Source organism: Aristolochia californica, unplaced genomic scaffold (genome assembly GCF_029961685.1).
Source record: "Aristolochia californica isolate CCGP_79_NKW_82.1479 unplaced genomic scaffold, dmAriCali1.0.hap1 SCAF_2, whole genome shotgun sequence".
NCBI lineage: Eukaryota > Viridiplantae > Streptophyta > Magnoliopsida > Piperales > Aristolochiaceae > Aristolochia > Aristolochia californica.
Window position 1 is genome coordinate 4,469,734 of NW_027181881.1, and position 20,585 is coordinate 4,490,318.

Below are 20,585 nucleotides of genomic sequence, written 5' to 3' on the forward strand. Positions count from 1 at the left end.
CTGACAACAGTAGCAGGTTCTCAGCAAATAATCAATAGTAGAAATCTCTGAACAAAACAATTTCAGAAAATAAAAAAGAGAACGTACGAGATGCTGAAAAATTACGCTTTGAATCCCTGGAGAGTGAACAAGCAATGCCATGATCTTCCATGTTTGACTCAGAAGCAGCAGTTTCATCATCCCCATCTACGGATTCAGATCTTTCTTGCTCTCCAAGAGTTGTACCTTTGTCTAGGAGATGATTAAGGATTCAAACCTTGAGGATCACTTCAAATACAAATGGCAGTCCCATCCAGATTCAAGCTTAGAAATAAAAATGTTATGATATGTAAAAATATAAACTTGTAGGATAAAAGGAGAGAAAAAGAAGAATAACAGAGAAAAGGGAGGAGAAGAGTGCGTCTATCCAGCACTCAATGGGGGAGAAAAACGAACTCTTTTCTATTTAATTACAACTTCAGTGAAAGCTAATGAAAGTTAAAAAAATACCCATCATCACTTAAACTCTCATAACTTACTAAATACTACTCAGAACATTGTGAAAATTGAACCTTATGCTACTAAAATTGTTAAAGAATAGTCCCACATGAATTAGCAAGTACAAAAATTTTGGATTTATTAGTTGGAAAAGAGGTTTCCTAACTTGGCTAGTCATTTTGGGATGGGCCCCACACCCAACTTCACATGGTATCAGAGCAGGTACTCAAACGTGAGCCTCCTCCCAAATTATCTACATGTAGAGCCATAAAAGAGGGCCTACACGTGAGGGGGAGTATTAATCTCCTAGGGGATTTGGACGTCGATATTTAGCAGAATTGGGCTCCATATCTGCTTCCCTGACGACTTGGCCACCACTTGCTGAATGCTTGCAGGTAAGGGTGGCTTCAAACTGAGCGGCTCGAGCTCGGCTCGATTCCGGCACGGTTCGATTCGGTATATCCGAATCTCGAGCCGAGTTCGAGATCCGGGATCGACTCATTTAAATTAACGAGTCGAGCTTGACCGAATCAAGGTTCGGCTTGAAAGCTCGCGAGCCGGCTCGTTAATTTAACGAGTGGCGTGGATTCGGGGGAGTAGTGACCGGAGCGCCGAGCAGAGCGGGAGTGAGAGCGAGGGGGGCAAAATCTTCCTCCCCTCGTCACCGCCGAGCCCCTCTAGCCACTATTGTGGCCGCCTCCTCGCCGGCCGCTTTCTGCCGCCGCCACTTGATGTCTTCCCCCTCATCTGCCTTCGCCTTTGTTTCCGTCGACATCGTTCCTCGTCTCGGCGGAAAACCAGAACCAACAGAATACCTAAGTTAAGGGGAGAAATAATTTCTCCCCTCCCCCCCCCCCCCCCCCCGTGCGTGCGCGCTCGAGCCTAGGCTTGGCTCGAACATAGGCAAGTTCGGACTCCGCTCGGCTCGGCTCGATGCCACCCCTACTTGCAGGGACTCCTATCCCCGGTCTTGGAAATTTGATGATCTCTACCTTCTCCGCATTCATCCCCTGGGGTCTTTGGCTAGAGCGCAATCAAAGGAGATTCAATGCCAAATTCAGCACTCAAGATAAGAGCCGTTGAAACCATCTCAGGCAAATTGCTACTTGGCTTCACTCTCGAAAAGCCTTCTCCCCCTTATCGGGATTGTCCATCAGAAATAATTGGAGGTGCCTTGCCCAACTCCACACTTCTTCGAAGTCCCCCATTATCTATGAGTAGACCCTGCCACCTGCTAGTGTCCTTAAAGTTGAATTTTGACGGATCTTCTCTAGGTAACCCTAGCTTAGCGGGTTTCGGCAGCGTGATACGTGACTCTCATGGGAACCAGATCGTTTCCTTCTTCAGCCCTCTCAGTATTGCGGACTCCACGACGACCGAGCTACAAAGCTTTCTTAATGGGCTTCGTGTTTTTCGCGATCATTGCTCCAGGCCAATCCTGATCGAGGGAGTCTCCAAGGTGGTGATCGGCTGGTATGAGAATGCCTCTTCACCTCCGTGGCGCCATTGGGATGCCTTTTTTGAAATTTTGGATATTGTCAATCTTTTTTACCGTTTTTGGTCTCTCATTCCGAGATCAGCAAATTTTGTGGTTGATGCTTTAGTCAAGCAAGGAGCCTCCTTGCAATCTCTTTTTTTGCTCTCTTAATAAAATCACATTTCATAAAAAAATAAAAAATAAAGAATAATCCCCCATAGATTAGTGAGTATAAAGATCATGGGTTTATTAGTTGGAAAAAAAAAACTTCCTAAATTGGTTAGTCATTTTGGGAAGGGCCCAGGACCCAACTTCACAAAAATAATACCTAATTAACTACTGCTTCTAGAAGGATATAATACTAGAAGAGCAAAATGACCAAAATACTCTTTAACATGAATTCCAACACTCCCCACAAGTTGGAGCGCATATATTGAGAAGCCCTAACTTGTTACAAAAAAACCCGAATTCTCTTTTGCCCAAGGCCTTAGTGAGTATATCACCAAGCTAATATGCATATTGAACATAGGGAGTGACCATTGGACTACTCATCACTGCATCACGAATAAAGTGACAATCAACTTCTACATGCTTAGTTTGTTCATGGACTATGGGATTACTAGCAAAGGAAATTGCAACTTAATTACCGCAATGCATGGTCATAGCCTCTGTAATGGGAAAGTTCAATTCTTGTAACAATGACGTGGCTACTAACTGTATGTGCCAAGTATTTGGCTTCTGTACTAGGGTCGGCTACCACATTCAGTTTCTTACGCTTACAGCTGATTAAATATCCACCAACAAATACACAATAGCTTGTAGTAGATTTCAGATTCAATTTGGATTCCGCCTAGTCTGCATTTGAATATGCTTCAATCTTCAAGTGCGTGTGACTCATACAACAACATTTTCCTAGTATCACCTCCCAGTATCTCAATATCCCATAAGACTTAACCGAAAAGAAAATTTGTAAAAGAGGAACATAAATTCCACAGTTACAATTTAACAACACAAACTCAAATCTTCCAGCTGTATTGAGCAAAAAAAGTCAGATTCGGCATCAATAACCCCACCTAAGTAAAAAATATATATATATATCTGAAGTTCTCTTTCTAGAGAACCATAGGAGGGCATGACAAGAGAAGAAACTAAAAGGAAGGGGAGAGAAGACGTATGAACAAACTTACCTCCTTCTCTTCTTGTTTTTCTTCTCCTAAACTTCCGCTTTTGTTCCTCTTCTTCCCCTCTTTCCTTCGTCGAGCTCCCTCTCCCTTCGTCGTATTTTTTTTTTGTTGCTCTAGGGCAGCTTGAAGACTCCCCATTTTCTTCCTCCCTTTCTCTCGATTTTCTCCTTTCTTGCCCTTTCCTTTTGATAGTTACTAAAACACCCATGTATGTCCCTTATTCTACAAAGTACTCCTAGTGCTCCATATTTCCTAGCTAATCCCTTCTTCTTACTTATTTATTTATTACCCTCCTTCTATTTAAATTTCTTAAGCCAGATGTAACAGCAACACCTGATAAAATCCTCAGGAATCTGATCTTAGAGAGAATGGAAAAAGGATTAGCAACGTGGAAAGGAAGGCTCCCGTCCAAAGCGGGAAGATTAACCCTCATAAAGTCCAGCGTCACGGGTATCCCATCATATTACCTATCCTTGCTTGGCTGCTTGGTGAGTATCTCTAAGAAAATTGAAGAATCATGAGAAACTGCCTCTTGAAATGCTTAGAAACAGGTTCAAAAATTTGGTCAAGTAGTCGGAGGTCCTTAAGCACAAAACTCAGGGAGGACTTGGCATCCTCCCAATTAGACCAATGAATGAAGCTCTCCTTGCTAAATGGTGCTGGAAATTTAATCGGTTCAGGGTGTCTATATGGAGACACTTTGTTGCGCACAAAATCAGGCTATGCTGGTCCTTAGGGGCGGGCTGACTCCACTTTTGCCGAATTTTCAGTACCTCATGCAAGGCCTCAAGCTATTCAAAAAAAGGGTTTAAGGGCCACATTGTGGTTGAAGGAGACTCCCTTGTTGGCATTAATTGGTGTGCCAACGGTTCCCTCCCCCTTTGAAGGCTAAGACGTCTATTCTTTGAAGCCTTAGACATTGCTTCTAACATAATTGATTGTATTAAGATCAGCCAACTCTTTGGCTGACTCTATTGCTTAATAGGGTTTCCTTCCAATTCCTCATTGTTAGGGACCCCTCTCCTCTGCCTTGTAATTTGCTTGGCCTTCCAACCCTTTAAATGAAAAGAAAAAAAAAAAAAAAACATGTATGCATATCAAGCTAGTTGCTTACACACATGGCTGGTGAATAGTGTTACATTGATTTTAGTTTAAAAATATCATATTCTTATTAGTTGGGAAGATATCTCATAATTTCAGTTAACTTACTTCAACATGGTGTCAAAGCAGGATGTTGAAACCGTTGCTACGGTCCTGGGACTCCAAAAAGAAGGCCTCTTCCTTGGCTGTGAGAGCTAATGCCCTTGCTCAGACAGCCGCTCTCAAATTTGAGGAGTCTAGAGGTCTCTCTTCTCCAAAAGTCTCTCAGAGGTATGCCCTTCAAGGGCAATTGCAGTCCTTCGCCCACATCAACCTAGTGCACTGGAAGCAACGTGCAAGATTCAAATGGCTCTCCGACGGGGATGCTAATACTAAATTCTTCCATGCAATCGCCTCTGCACGAAGAAGGGTCAACCGCATCAGCATGCCCAGCGTCAACGGTGAGACCACCTCGGACCGAACCCTTATTTTTTACTCACTGGTGAATTTTTTTGCAGATTTATACTCTGATCACCAGCCCGTCCGCCCCTTCTTCCAAAGGGTTAACCTCCAAGTTATTCCATCAGCTGCAGCTAGCCTCATCAAGCTCCCCTTTCCAGTCAGAAAATTGAAATTGCAGCCCTTGGTCATCCTTTGAATCGCGCTCCGGGCTCGGATGGATTCAACGGGGAATTTTATCGTCGTTGTTGGCCCTTCATTAGAGACGACATTTCTGGCATGACCCCCTCCTTTTATCAGCATGGCATCAAATATAGGAGCATTGGAGCCTCTTTCAATGCCCACATCCCTAAAAAAGATGGGGCAGAGCTCCCATCCGACTTCTGGCCGATCAGTCTCACCACCAGTGCATATAAGGTAATTGCGCGCCTTCTTGCTAGTCGACTCAGGGCAGTCCTCCCTATTGCTATTCACCATGGCCAGAGTGTTTTTATTAAGGGAAGAAACATTCTTGATTTGGCCATGGCATGTCATGAACTTAGTCATCATTTCAAGGTCTTCAAGTTCCCCAAATTCATCCTCAAGCTTGACTTCGAAAAGGCAATTGACAGAGTTAACTGAAAGTTTTTGGACACCCTCCTGGGGAAGATGGGATTTGGGGAAAAATGGTGCTTCTACATCCAAAGTTGCATCTCCTCTGCAAGCTACTTCGTCCTTCTCAACAGAATAGTTTGTGGGTATTTTAAGGGAACCAGGGGAATCAGACAGGGAGACCCCCTTTCCCCCTTGCTCTTCAACGTGGTAGCAGAATATCTATCCTCCTTGATCTACTCGGCCAAGAACATGGGATGACTCCTCTCCACGACAAATTGCACAGCCTTTGATATTCCGATCCTCCAGTTTGCGGACGATACTATTTGCTTTGGAATTGGTACTGTGGATTATATAAAAAAACTGCGTGTTGTTTTTGGATTATTTGAATTGGCTTCCGGTCAGAACATAAACTAGGGAAAAAACACTCTTCTTGGCTACCACATTGATCTAGCTGGGTTTCAGGATATGGCAGACTACTTGGGATGCTCTGTGGGAAATGTGCCAGCTACATATCTTGGACTCCCCCTCATTAAGAAATTTGAAAAGAGACTAGCCACTTGGAGGGGTAAGCTCATATCTATAGCGGGGCGTCTCACTCTCCTCAAGTCTTGTCTGGTAGGACTGCCAAATTATCTGCTATCATACATGCACTGTCCGGCCTCCGTTTGCTCCAAAATTGACACCATCTGTCGGCGATTTCTCTGGAGAGGATCAAAAGACACCTTCAAATACCATTTGGTTAGTTGGAAGGATATTTGCATGCCTCATAAACAAGGGTGGATTGGGCATCTGGCCTACAAGGGAAATGAACAAAGCTCTTATGCTCAAATGGATTTGGAATTTCAACAACAAGCATAACAGTTTATAGAGGAATATGGTTAAATTCTACCTTCAATTTTCGGGTGCTTGGTAAAGAGAGGGTGGCGCCACTCGCCTCCAATCCCCGACATGGAAATCAATTTTCAAGTCCTCCTTCCAAAATTTAGAGATGCTACTTTGTTTCATATGGGCAATGGAAGGACACTTCTCTTCTGGTCGGATGAATGGTGTGGCCCCCAATCCCTCTCAGAGGACTTCCTGGGGCTGCATAGGGTGGCTAAAGACCTCTCTTGCTTTGTGGCTAATTCATGGAGTGATTAGTCGTGGAGTCTCCCATTCCGACGGGGACTAAATGATGAGGAATCGTTGGCTTTTTTCTCTCTCCTTACCAGACTCGGCAGTACTATTATCTGGGAGCATTCAGTTGATCAGCTAATTTGGAAGCCCAACACTAATTCACTGTTATTTCTGCTTACTCTCATATCAAAAAACAAGACTACAGTATTCATGAGCACAGGGCAAATCTGGCTTGGAAACTCTCAGTGCCAAGCAAAATCAAATTTTTCATGTGGTCGGCCATCAGAGAACAGATTCTTACTTCTGACAACTTTCATAGAAGAGGCTTCACCGCCCCTGTTCTTTCTTGCCCCTTTTGTGGTAAGTGTGATGAGACAGTCTAGCATGTCCTTTTATACTATGGTTTTTCGTGGCAAATCTGGATGAAAATTTTTCAGAAGATTGGGCTCCAAGTGGGGCTACATGAGGACCTCTTTGGCACCTTTGAGATGATTCGAGGGATTCACCTCCCTCGGTTGGGCAAGTTAATACTTTCGGCTTATCTTGTGCATATTCCATGGTGCATTTGGCTCAAGCAGAACAACCGGAGATTCAACTCCAAAGCTTTCACCTCAGACAACACGGTTTCTCATGTCGTCGCCCTCATCTCGAGCTGGCTTCATACAAAGAAGGAATTTTCCGCTCTATCGGGCGTTTCCCTTCGGGAAAATTGGAGCTTGATCACCCATATGTCTGGCCCCTGGAGAACTCCGAGTATGGCCATCTAGGATCCTCCCCCTTGCGACTGCATTAAACTCAATTTTGATGGTAGTGCTATTGGCTGTCCTGGGCCGTCAGGAGCAGGCGGTGTGTTCAGAGGTCACAATGGAGACCCTATTCTTTCTTATGCTCGTCTGGTGGGCATTGCCGATTCTAATATTGTTGAAGTTAGTGCTCTGCTGTTCGGCCTTCAAATCTTCAGGGATCGTCTCCATGGGAAGTTAATCATTGAAGGCAACTTGAAGACTGTTATTAGTTGGTGTTCCAAAGACAGTTCCCCTCTTGGTGCCACTGGCCAATCACTGATAGTATTATTGACATTGTATCTTCTATTCATTGTAATTGGAATCTCATTCCTAGATCAGCCAACTCTTTGGCTGATAAATTGGCAAAATTCGGAACTTTCCAACAATCTCTCATTGTTTGGGAAGGTTTCCCTCCTTTGTAAATTACTCTTTTGAGCTTTTGTCTTAATAAAAATCAGCACCATTTCAAAAAAAAAAAAGCAAATCACAACCCAAGTCTGTTGATTGTTCTTCATGTCTTAAGGTTAGCTTGTCTATGAAAATTTATCTTTTTTTCTTCACTTTTGTGGGCCTCTATATGTTGCCACTTTTCTCAATAGCTATGAGAACCCCTACTAAATTTCTTCAAAATTTACCCATAATACGTAAGTTCTTATTCTAATTTTCTTGTCATTTTCTGAACTTTGGGTTACTCCCTTGAGAAGGCTTTCCACCTCAAATTAAACCACCATGCTGAGCCAATGATCTCTCATTTTATCGAATGCATAGAAAAAACTCACAAGGTCCTCGATGTTCTCATGGTAGCATCAAATTTCCACCTCAAATGATCGTTTTCTAGATGCAGGTGGTAACCAAAATGCTAAAATGGCACAGGTACCAAGTGTAACACTGGTTGACTGGTCTTTGGCTCATGTCCACATGACGGGTTTATTAAGGTAAGGTCTTGGGCTCACTAGTGCTGGTAATCTCATGTGTTTTTGTGATCAACATTAAAGAAAGAAAGAAAAAGAAAGTAATTCTATTAATTTAACAATGCAAATCTCAAACATGATAACAGGATTTTAAAGTATATAAAGAGAAAACTACAATGGCACATCAGAAACAAACCAAAATTAATCAAAACTGAGCCTGTTTGCATGCGAGCATACAGGATACTATCATGAACTGTTTGCATTTTTTTCCTCCCTTTTCTAGGAGGCTTTTTGTGCCCAGTACCACCATCAAGCCCCAATCCAATCTCTCCTGCAAAATTTAGTGATCTGCATCGCTCTGTAGAAAATAAAAAAAACTTTAGCTTTTCAGTCCAAAACCATATTTCTTTTTTTAAAGATATCTTTTTTTAGAAATATTCTTTTTTTAGTGATAAAATTTTAGGTAATGATGGATGAAGACTCAGTAAAGAGACTACACTTACACAGCAAGCAATAAGTGAAAATAAGTTCGAAACACCTTTCTCGAAGTTTATTTGCAGTATGGTTGAATTGAAACTCACCAAACACCCACTTAGTAGCAAAAAAAAAATATTTATTGTATCTCACGAACGGGGCTTCTATCCATCTCCTCATATTTAAAAAAAATCATCGCTAATTAAAGAAAATATTTAAGTTACCCAATTGCCTCCAGGGTCAAGAACCAGAAATTCAGAAATGATGGTAGTTGGCAAGAAATTAAGGTTAGCCATCAAATGGTGATGATAATATCATTTCTTTTGTTTTGAATAGCATGACGAGAATAAGAAAAAGTAATATTAGGGATATCATTACTCTTTTATGAAAGTCTGAGAAACTCGACTCTATTGAGATCTTCTATATATATCATCACCATCACCATCACCATCACCACTATTGGTGATGACAATAATATTTCTTTTGTTTTTGTTAAAGAATAGTCCCACATGGATTAGTGAGTACAAAGATCTTGAGTTTATTAGTTGGGAAAGAGGCTTCCTAAGTTGGCTAGTCATTTTAGGATGGGCCTTGGACCCAACTTCACATAGTATCAGAGCAGGTACTCATATGTGGGTCTCCACCTAAATTATCTATTTGAAGAGCCACAAAAGAGGGCCTACACCTAAATTATCCACTTGTAGAGCCACAAAAGAGGGCCTACACCTAAATTATCCACTTGTAGAGCCACAAAAGAGGGCCTACATGTGAGGGGGAGTGTTAAGGAATAGTCCCACATGGATTAGTGAGTATAAAGATCTTGAGTTTATTAGTTAGGACAGAGGCTTCCTAAGTAAGCTAATCATTTAGGGATGGGTCTTGGACCCAACTTCACGGTTTTGAATAGCATAATGATAATAAGTAAAAACAATAATATGAATCTTATAACTCTTTTATGAACGTCTGAGAAACTCTACACTATTGAGATCTTCTATCTACATCATCACCAATCACATAATTGCTTCAAATTTCTTGAGTTGGGCTTACAGTTGAGTGAAGCATTAAAAGCACTTCACTGTTGTTAATAGACCATTTTCTTGTTAATTTTTTTATCAAACTTTACATTAATTTTCAATGCTTTCACACTTTAAGGAGTAAACTTCCACATGCAACTGATTCCAGATACCTCACACTTTCTTTAGGACACCCATCCACATGAGTGGCACATGATGTCCTAGTTCAAAGTGTTGAAAATTTCTCTTGCAATTTCTACAGACACGATAATAAGTTTTATAAGAACAGCCTTTAAGTAGAAAATGCACTCCTAGCACAGTCATGAGCAGTACATGAGGTCAGCTACTAGTGCAAGGAGCTCATCGGTTCTCTGACAGTTTCCACAACTATTGTCTAAGCAGAACTGATATAATTAAACAGAGAGATAGCTGAGACATGAATCTTTATAAACTATCCAAAGCTAATAGTCCTAAAAAATGTTGGCAAAATTTCTAGTAGATATTTAAGATATGCGGCACTTTTTTTTGAGAAAAAAGTGTGAATGTATTACTAAAGAAAGATTACAAACCTTGAAACTATAAAGACATTTCCTCCACAACAAGATGTTGGAGGGAAACGCCCTTTTTCGCTTGAGCATCGGCTAAATGATTAGCCGATCTTGGAATATGTTTCCACATACATTGTAAAGCAGAAATTAACTTACAGATTTCATCAAATAACTCCCAATGACGCCAAGGTGACAAATTAGAATTATCACAACAACCAAACTTATGAAAGATAAGACCATAAATAAGCTCAGACCTGCATGAGAAGCATATTGACTGTCTTTAATAGGCTTCTTACAAGCATTGCAACAGACCTTCAACACAAATATCAAAATTAAATGACTGAAGTGCATGGATAGTAGCAAATTTAAATAAAAAATAAATAACCGTAGCTTGACATGAATTGCTAAGGTATCTTGCCCCATTTTCCAACCTAATTATACAATGTATCTAATCATTTATGGATCCACAAGGTGAAGAATGATGCTGAAATAGCAGAAACATAGTACAACAAACGAAAGAGGTACATAAAAGACCTCAATAAATGACATAAGGGAGGGCTTAAAAGCTTTCAACAGAAAGTTTGAAAGTAGGGCAGAATGCCCAAATAGAACGAAATAATTTAAAAAATTGAAAATTTTCTACATTACCAAATGCAAAGGATCCGTCAGTGGCTTGCAATCGAATACATGCATATCTGCAAACAGAGAATGTGAAAAGTAGCTTAGAGATTCCATTAGAGAGCAAATTAGAAAATAACATTAATCAACAGATCAAAAATATTTAAAAATCTAACAATTTGCACCAATACAAGGTGGGTGGGCTGTAACTCTAGCCCTTAGGCATAAGGATTTTTGAATGCTATCAAATGATTTCCCAAAAATCCTCAGTTTATCAGATTTTGTGGAGTTCAACCTTCAGAAAGTACAAGACCGGCCCTCCTACCAAACTAAACTCAAGTCACAAAAATTAGGCTCAAACAGGAAGTTTGATACTTATCAAAACTATTGACTTCCTAATGCTCACGATAAAGATATGGAGTTTGTCTGAACCATTATACAATTTATCATTTTTAATCTGTTAAAATACCAGTCTGAGGGTATTTAGATTGTTTTCCATATTCAAATTTATCTAAGCATAGTTCTGTTAGATAGATAATTTCATTAAACCTCTTATGTTTCAAGTTTCATTCAAATCAGAGTTGTATTCTATGAGTTATAGGAGTTTTTTGTAACTACAGCATTTTTGTCCTTTCTTGTAATTATCACTGTTAATAAATAGTCCCACATGGATTACTGAGTACAAAGATCTTGAGTTTATTAGTCAGAAAGAGGTTTCCTAAGTTGACTAGTCATTTTGGGATAGGACCTTGGACCCAACTTAACATGGTATCAAATCAGGTACTCATATGTGGGCCTGCACCTAAAAACTATCTACTTGTAGAGCCACAAAAGAACTTAACAATCACTTAAGGGTTAAATAAAAGGGGGGAGCTCATGCTTTTCTGGCATGAACTCCAATGCAGCCTAGGCTGCTTCTTCCTCTCTTCTCTCAACCTTTTCTTCCTCTTTCTCTCTCAAATCTCCTTCTTTAAATAATCCATATGAAAAGGCTAGCCCATCCAATGAATAGGGTGATATTTTCCCAAAAAGAATTATTATTAAATGATATCGCTAGGAATTGAGCTATATTTCTCAGCATATTGAGGCTCCCAATGAAACAATATGAATTTTAAACAGAAAGCTTGCCCATTCCAATCAAAGCTTCCGACAATCTTGAATCCCTTGTTTGCTTTGCTGAAAGAATCCACCTTTTAACGTTCCCTCAGCTATTACTATTAGAAAAAACATATTATATGTAATAAAAGACCTACAAAATGTATTAATTCAATTTAAATACCCAAGGCCACATTTTCATACTAAAAGAAATAAAACTACACCAATCTTTTGTTTTATTAAATAATGAAATCTGTTTGGGTCTAAGTCCATCCCAAAATGACTAACCGAAGTTAAGAGACCTCTTTCCTAAATAAAAAGCACAGATTTTTCCTGACATTAATCTATGTAAGATTATTCCCAAAAACATGTGCCACACATCCAAGCCTGCACAACAGATAAAGAGCCTAAGTGTCTAGAATAACACAAACAAGTTACAAATAGACGAAATGCAAACTATGCTCAATAAAAAAAACATCTAACTCTGATACTAGGTACTCCTAAAATGACTAGTCAAAGTTAGGATGCCATCACCCAACTAATAACCATAGAATTTTTCCCAACATTAATTTATGTGGGATAAAGTTTCTACTATTGAATATATATAATCGATTTGTGACATCATTAGTTGGTGTCGAGCCTTGTATTCTTGCTCTTTTGAGACTTTTAATACAACTCAGCACTATTTCTAAAAAAAAAAAAAAAAACAGTTGGTGTCGAGCACAGTTGAACCAGAACTGCTCAAACCATTTGTCTGATGACTAGTCCAGTTTTTAAAATGATTGGATCAGATGTAATATAACGCAGATAAGGGACTTTTAAGATTACAAGGAATAACAGTCTCCACTGCTATTGGTAGTGTGGATGCTTTGGAGGCCAAAATTCGTCTCCAAATTTATATTCAGCAGTTTCATGCTCCACTATTAGTTTGAAGGAGGCTCATCCACTGTCATCTCCTGCGGCACTGGTTCCTCAATGCCATCTTTGTGGCTTAGATATTTTCTTGGTGAAGTTCTTCACCTTTGCTTGGAATTTGATGTAAGCTGGAGCCATGTGTCAATCAGCCAATCATCTCGCTAATGATTTGGCTAAGTCTAGGGTTCAACTATCTATTCTTGTAATTGAGAACTTTATGTCCCTTGAGATTTGCTGCTTAAAAAAAAACAGAGATTACAAGGAGTAACAGTGACAGCTTTAAGAAGAGATAAGCAGTAATTCAAACAGATTTATGAAGAAATAATTTAGTTACCTTCTTCACCAAGCATGTTGGGTTCATCTGCCTCTAGTAAGTCTCTGTAAATGGCTAGAGCAGCTAACTTTTCATGGTCTGCATCACCTAAAAAAACACAAGTCATCACCGAGTAAGGAAGTGGCTCATATAATTAGCATGGGTTCTTTACACTTTTTTTATATGGAATTTGAAAAAAATTATTCAAAAATAAGAGGATAGATATAACCTAACATGATGGGCCATCCTCCACAACAAAGCATTGGAGGGATGAACGCCTTTTAGCATGGAAGTCCGCCAAGTGATTGGCGGATCTGGGAGTGCGGGTCTATTTACAATTTAGGTAAGAAGATAAATTACAGATTTCAAAAAAAGTATCCCAATGCCGCCAAGGGATGCGGATTTGCTTCTCGCACCTGTCAATGACAATCTTGAAGTCACCTTCGATGATGAGGGGCCCAGCGAGACGGTACCGGAAGATCAAGAGGCCCTAAAACAGCCCCGCAAGCTCTGCGTTTGTAGAATCAGAGATACCCAATGGGCCAGCAAAGGAGTATAGGAGGCAGTATTATCGTCGTGGATAATACTAGAGGCAACAAACCCAAGGCAGCCAAAGGCACTGCCGTCAAAGTTCAACTTGAAGTGACCTAGGGGGGGGACCACATTGTCATAGTCTGGGCGTGAGATAGCCTAGTCATGGTGGCAATCAGACGCCAATTCCCCCTGAAATCAGAGCTACTGAGGTGGATGAATTCCTTCTTCATCAGGAGCCAACGGAGACCTGGTCAGTAATGTTCTTAGCAAGCACCTCAATTAGAAAGGTCTTGAACTGGAATTTCTGGTTATTTCTCTCTTTCCAGAGAACCTAAGGAATGTGACCCACACAACTGGAGATGAGCATTTTTCCAAGCTTCGGAAGACGAAAATTGGTGATGGAGTGGATCATGGATGGCAAGTTGTGGCAGACAGAATTGAATTCTGATTCGGTTGAGGAGATTGGCCCATATAGCTTGGGCAAATTGGCAATGGAGGAGGATATGGGTGGCGAATTTGGGGGAGTTGCAACAAAGGAGGCAGGTTGGAGCTCGCACATGAGTTCCCAACCTAATGAAGGTGTCAGAAGTGAGGATTTTTTTTTTGCATGCACACCAGGTAAAAAACTTTGAACGGGGAGGAGCGAGCAAGGATTAGGCTAGGGCCGCAGGGTGGTGAGGTTGAGAGGTGTTGACGACATGAAGAAGATTGTAGGCAGAAGTTGTGGTGAATGACAGGGAGTCCAAATAAGGGTATCCATAATATGTTCGCAAATTTTAACGTTTGCAAGGCATGAGAGGAGGCTAGAGGCCAATAAAGCTTCAAAGTCCGTGAGAGCTCTACAGAGATTAAGGTTCCATCGTCCAGAATCAGACCATAAGTTCGCAATGGGAGCATTTTGGAGTCTAGAAAGGATCAAGATGGGGCCCAAACATTTGTCCAGAGGTTTGTCCCCCCGCCACCTATCCGACTAGAACTTTGTGAAACGCCCATTCCCCGAATAGTGGGAAGCAGGAGTAAAATTTCCATTCAAATAGGTGACAAGAGATAGCCACAACGACCTTCAGTTCACCAACCATTCATCTTGTTAGCTTTGGCGGCAACTAGGGCCCTCCAGATCAAGTTTGGAGACGAGTTGAATCTCCAAATCCATTTGATGAGGTAGGCTGAGTTTGTCTTAGCAATGACTCGTATACCGAGCCCACCAAGATGCATTGGTTGCCACACATCAACCCACTTGACGGGGTGATATTTTCTTTCTCCATTGGGCCCAACCCATAGAAATCTCCTTTTGAGACCTTCTAAATGGTTTCTGACGGAGGCGGGGCAAAGATAGAGAGATAGGAAATAACTGGGGATGTCGTGGAGGCAGGATTTTCTGAGGGTGAGTTTACCAGCCTTGGAGAGGAATTTACTCCACTAGGTGGCTAGACACCCCTCCAGCCGCTTAATCACAGGGTGCCAACTACTTTTAGAAGGGGTATCGAAGGTCAACGGAAGACCCAGGTAGGTGTGGGGGGTTAGCAATTTTACATCCCAAATAGTCGGCCATTGGAGTCAAGACATCCTGGTCAATGTTGAACCCAGAGATGGAAGACTTAGCCCAACTCAGTTTTTGCTCGGAGGAGAGTTCGAAGACATTAAGTAAAGCTTTAATGTGAGCTACTTGGTCCATTGTGCCCTCACCAAAGAGCATGACTTGATCTTGGTTGAGATCAACAAAGATGGCACTAAGCCAACCAGACTCTTTGGCACATTGAACCATGGAAGACAGGTACTCGGCAATGAGAGTGAAAAGAAAGAGGGACAACCTCCATAAAAGAGGCTTCACCGCCCTGATCATACTTGTCCCCTTTGTGGTGTGTGCGATGAGACAGTTCAGCAAGTTCTCTTACATTGTGGGTTTTCTTGGCAAGTTTGGATGAAGATATTTCAAAAGATTGGACTCCAAATTGGGTTACACCAAGACCTTTTCGGTACATATGAGATGGTTATGGGGATTCGTCTTCCTAGGTTGGGCAAGTTAATTCTCTTGGCATACCTTACGCATGTCCCATGGTGCCTATGGCTCAAGCGAAATAACCGAAGATTCAACTCTAAAGCTAGCACCCCGGACAATACGGTTTCTCATGTAGTGGGCCTTATCTTGAGCTGGTTACATATCAGGAAGGAGTTCGCCTCTCTATCGGGTGTTTCCCTTCGGGAAAATTGGATTTTGATCGCACATATGGCAGGCCCCTATAGGACTCCGGTTATGGCCACCTAGGATCCTCCCCCTTGCGACTGCATCAAATTCAATTTTGATGGTAGTGCTTTAGGTTGTCCTAGGTCGGCTGGAGCAGGTGGTGTTTTTAGAGATAGCAGTGGAGACCCTATCATATCTTATGTTGGGCCGGTAGGCATTACTGATTCAAATACTGCTAAAGTGAGTGCTCTTCTACTCGGCCTTCAAATCTTCAAGGACCGTCTCCATGGCAAGTTGCTTATTGAAGGAGATTCAAAGACTGTCATCAGTTGGTGTTCTAAAGATAGCTCCCTCCCTGGCGCCACTGGCCGATCACTGATTGTATTACTGACATTGTGTCATCTATTCATTATAATTGGAATCTCATTCATAGATCAGTCAATTCTTTGGCTAACAAATTGGCAAAATTCGGAACCTCCCAACAATCTTTCATTGTTTGGGAAGGCTTCCCCCCTTTGTAATCTGCTCGTTTGAGCTTTTGTCTTAAGAAAATTCAGTATCATTTCAAAAAAAAAAAAAAAAGAGACAGAGGGACAATGGGTCACCCTGTCTAATCCCTCGTGAACCTCGGAAGTGCCCGCAAGATTTTTCGTTGACTAGGAGAGAGAATGAAGCATTCCAAATGCAGCTTCGCATCCAAAAACACCAGCGAGTGCCAAATCCCACTTGGCCGAAGAGGTGGTCAAGCAGCTTCCAATTAACCCGGTCAAATGCTTTTTTGAAATCGAGCTTGATGACGATTCTGGGGAGATTGGCTCTCCGGAAGGAATCCAAGACTTCACGTGTTGCCATTGCCGAATCCAGAATGTTATGGCCTTTGATGAAGACACTTTGACAAGGGTTGATGATTTGCTGGATGATGGCACGGAGACGATTGGCAAGAATACGAGCAATAATCTTGTATGAGCTAGTGGTGAGGCTAATTGACCTGAAACTTTGGGGGTGAACCGAGTTGGTTTTTTTGGGCTCAATGCGAGATTCCACTCATATGGAAGTTGTTGATGAATGCACAGATGTCATTCCGGATGATCTCCCAGTGGTGTTTGAAGAACTCCCCGTTATAGCCATCTGGCCCTGGGCCCTGATCCTTCGGCATCCCGAGAGCAGTCAGGTCGATTTCAATGGAGATGAATGGGCATTCCAACCAATGAGCATCCAAACTGACAATGCCGCAGAACTGGAGTTGGTGAAGAACAGGCCGGTTGAAAGACTCCTCATAATAAAGATCTATAATTACTTTTTTTTAAATGATGATAATTTTATTTCAAAGAAAGGGAAGATACATTAAGGGAGGCCTCCCCTAACAACAAGAGATTGAAGGGGAGGGCCAAGTTTAGCACACAAAGATCTGTAAAATACTTAACAAGAATATTACATATAAAGAGGTTATCCATGATCACCTGATCTCCACTGCAGAGGGAGGTGATACGATTAGCTCTCCTTCTGGCCGAGGCAATGGCGTGGAAAAACTTGGTGTTTCCATCACCATCGGTCAACCAGCAGAATCGGGCCCGCTACTTCCAATGAATAGTTTCATTACGCTTTTATTTTATATTTTGAAATGTTGATAATTTTATTGCAAAGAAAGAGAAGATACATCAAGGGAGACCTCCCCTAACAACAAGAGATTGAAGGGGTGGGGGGCTAATTTAGCACACAAATCAACAACCGAATTGGCTGATTTAAGTACATGAGACTAAGTACAAGAAATGGTGAATACAATGTCCAAAATATCAAGAAAAATCTGCCAATGACGCCATGAGGGGAAGGATGAGGTGGAGCACTATCCGATGACAAACTTGGAGTCTCCCTCCACGATAAGGTGACCACTGAAGCGGTTCTAAAAAATTCGCAAGCCGTGAAGGAGACCAAAGAGCTCAGCAGTGGTCAAGTTAGCAATTCTGAGAGCAGCATTAAATGATTCAATTGATTTCAAAGAATTAACTCAGGAGAAGAAAGAGACATTTACTCCTCTAGAAGATCGAGCTCCGACATCCGGTTGAACAGAGTCTTTCCGAGCAGCAGCACCAGCATGACCGTTGTTGGACCAATTGTGAATCTTGACTTTCAGAGCCTTCAACTTTATCAGAAGAGACCAACCGGGTTTGGGATTATTTCGGATTTCTTCCCACCAGCTGGTGAGATTAGTAGCAAAACTACCATCATGAAGCTAGGAGTTCTCAAAACGAAAGGGAGAGCGGCCCCAGGAAGGAGGGTGAGTGTTTATTTGAATTGGCAAGTGGTCTGAGCAAGCACGGTTGAGGACTTGCCCAAAAGAATTCCCATATAGTTGGAGCCAATTGGGGTTAGCAAGGAATCTCTCCAGCTTGGAGAGAATGGGGGTAGACTGCCCATTGGACCAAGTGAACTCCTTACCAGATAGAGGAATTTTCGAGAGTTCGAGGCATCTGATGAGCTCAGTGAAAGCCCGCATGGTGGAGGTGATTTTTCGCAGCACAGTTGAATGGCGTTAAAATCCCCGACGAGGATCCAAGGTAAATTTCAGAGTTGGACAAGGTGAGGAAGTTCTTCCCAAAAATTGGCACGATCATGATGACGAGTAGGGAATATGCCTGCGAGAGCCCAAGAGTGTCCCAGGAAATGAATTGCAATGGAGAACGAGGTCGGGACAGTGAGGATGGCTTCAACAATATTAGGGTTCCAAATGATGAGGATATTGCCGCCATGACCAACAGCATCCATAGTAGCCCATTCCGGTTTCGGGGAGTACCAAAGTTCACGGATAACAGAATTATCAAGGGATTGCTTTTTTGTTTCTTGAAAAATTACAATAGACGGTTTACATTCAAAAAGGATTGCTTTAACCTAGCTCATTTAGAGCACGACCCAATTCCCTTAATATTTCATGAAAGGATGATCATATCAGGAGGATCAGGGAAAATGGTGCAGGCTCCTCTTCATAGCATAGTCGGCCGTCATAGTATTCAGAGAAGTCTGCGGCCTTTTCCATCATCATGTCCCATTCGTGAGGAGGATAGTTGTGGCGTTCAGGCTAGAAGGCCATAATGAATCACCGGGAGCGCTCACTGTGGGACAAGATAGGTCGCCCAAGGACAGGGGTAGGTCGACAGCCAGTGGGGAGATTTGTGGATTCGCAAGACTCGACCAAAGTGTTTTTCTGGGCCTTGGATTTGTGTATTTGATTGGGGTGGAGGTGGGCCGATTGGAGGACTCGGCATGGAGGCTAGCATTTGACTTCATGATGACAAGAGGAGTGGGACATAGAATTTGGGGGGGGAGGGGGGAGTAGATATGGTGGTGGTGGGTGTTTGTTTACTTAGTGGAAGTTGGAATGGGAGCCAGTTTTTGGGATGTGGTGTTTGGACTGACGGGTCTGACTCCTAGAGTTCAATCTGAGCAGCAGGTCGTCAATTACCTGGCCAGGCCCAACGGTTATTATTAGTGTCAATGGCCTATCGAGTGCTACTATAATCATTCCTAAAGCTGACATAAGTTCTTTGTCAAGGTGTTGCTGGCATTTACAATTCAAGATCTAGCAAAAAGAACAAGAGGGAATCCATTGAAATCCAATTTTTCCTTTCAAGTTGTTTTTATGCTTGGTTTTCTATGACAGAAGGAAGGTAAACCACTAATCACTTGGACCAAAAATAGTGCAGGTGCAGTTTGCTCACTGAATCTGAATTCGTAACATAAGGGCGTCTGATTCCACAGATTGTTAAGTGGGCAGCAAATTTTTCACTTTCGTAATCTTCTGAAGCCACAAATGCAACAAACTATTCTGACCTTTTGTCAATATCTACAATAAGAAAACTAAATTGGCTGCATGCCACAAGCCATACTCCAGCTGTTTTTTAGCATGCTTTTTTGGAGTCTAGCCATTCTCTGCAACTCGCATCCAAGGAATGTTGAATTTTCAGCTAATATATCTCAACAACATCAATAAATTTTAAAGAACTTTTAAATACCTGTTGTTACTTCAGAATAACCTCCTACAGCAAGAGGCCTCACCATGGCTGCCTTTCCGCCCTCACTAGGCTAACATAAAATGAAATCTGAAGACAAGCATAACTATGAGACGGATCCAATATATAAAACTTGAAGACAAACTGAAACAGTACAATCACTTCCTTCTGTTTCACTACTCCAACAGAATTCTTTTTTCTCTTTTTGACAGGTTAATTAAACAGATAAAATAAGAACTTAATTACCCAAACAGTTTCAGGAACATAAAGAGAACATGGATGCAAGGTTCCAAATTAGAAAAGGCAGAGTAAATTTGAGAAAGTAACAAAAAAGTTCCTCTTCAATCATGTCCACAATTTGGAAGGAAATTTCCCATTCGCACAAGATGGCAAGTGTGCAGTTGCAGGGTGTGCAGCAGAAGTGAAAGCTATTGATGAAGAAGTCTCTCTATCAAGGACAGTATCCATATCCTAGATAACCAACATGGAGATGACCATAGCACATTGTTGTCTACTGAAACTCTTGAGTTGTAGGATCCATGAAAATTTTAGAGCTGTAAGGTCCATCTCAAATTTTAGAGAAATCCCTCTCTTTTAGAAGGATCTGGAGTACCAATTGCATGTTCACAGACAAACCATGCATAAATTGCACAGTGAAACACGATATACCCAGCTCAGTTATCAATTCAGCCCATGAGTTAACTTTGCACAACTGAACACTGTTAAGAACCAAATAACGAAAGGCGAGGTTTCGATTGTTTGAGCCATTTGGCTGAAGCATATGTACACGTATAGGTGATGAC

General features: G+C 41.6%; 1 protein-coding gene across 3 annotated transcripts in view; it reads right to left on the reverse strand.

Moving 5' to 3' along the window:
* LOC137955905 (uncharacterized) overlaps nucleotides 1-20,585 on the reverse strand; it is a 39,287-nt gene that overhangs the window by 17,537 nt on the left and 1,165 nt on the right. For all 3 annotated transcript variants that reach the window (XM_068803114.1, XM_068803115.1, XM_068803116.1), the window contains exons 3-8: nucleotides 19,786-19,872; nucleotides 13,081-13,167; nucleotides 10,767-10,813; nucleotides 10,373-10,430; nucleotides 8,328-8,441; nucleotides 88-231 (exon numbers count right to left, since the gene is read on the reverse strand). In XM_068803114.1, coding sequence (XP_068659215.1) covers nucleotides 88-231; nucleotides 8,328-8,441; nucleotides 10,373-10,430; nucleotides 10,767-10,813; nucleotides 13,081-13,167; nucleotides 19,786-19,831 — 496 coding nt within the window. In that variant the 5' untranslated portion in view covers nucleotides 19,832-19,872. The remainder of the gene's footprint in view (nucleotides 1-87; nucleotides 232-8,327; nucleotides 8,442-10,372; nucleotides 10,431-10,766; nucleotides 10,814-13,080; nucleotides 13,168-19,785; nucleotides 19,873-20,585) is intronic.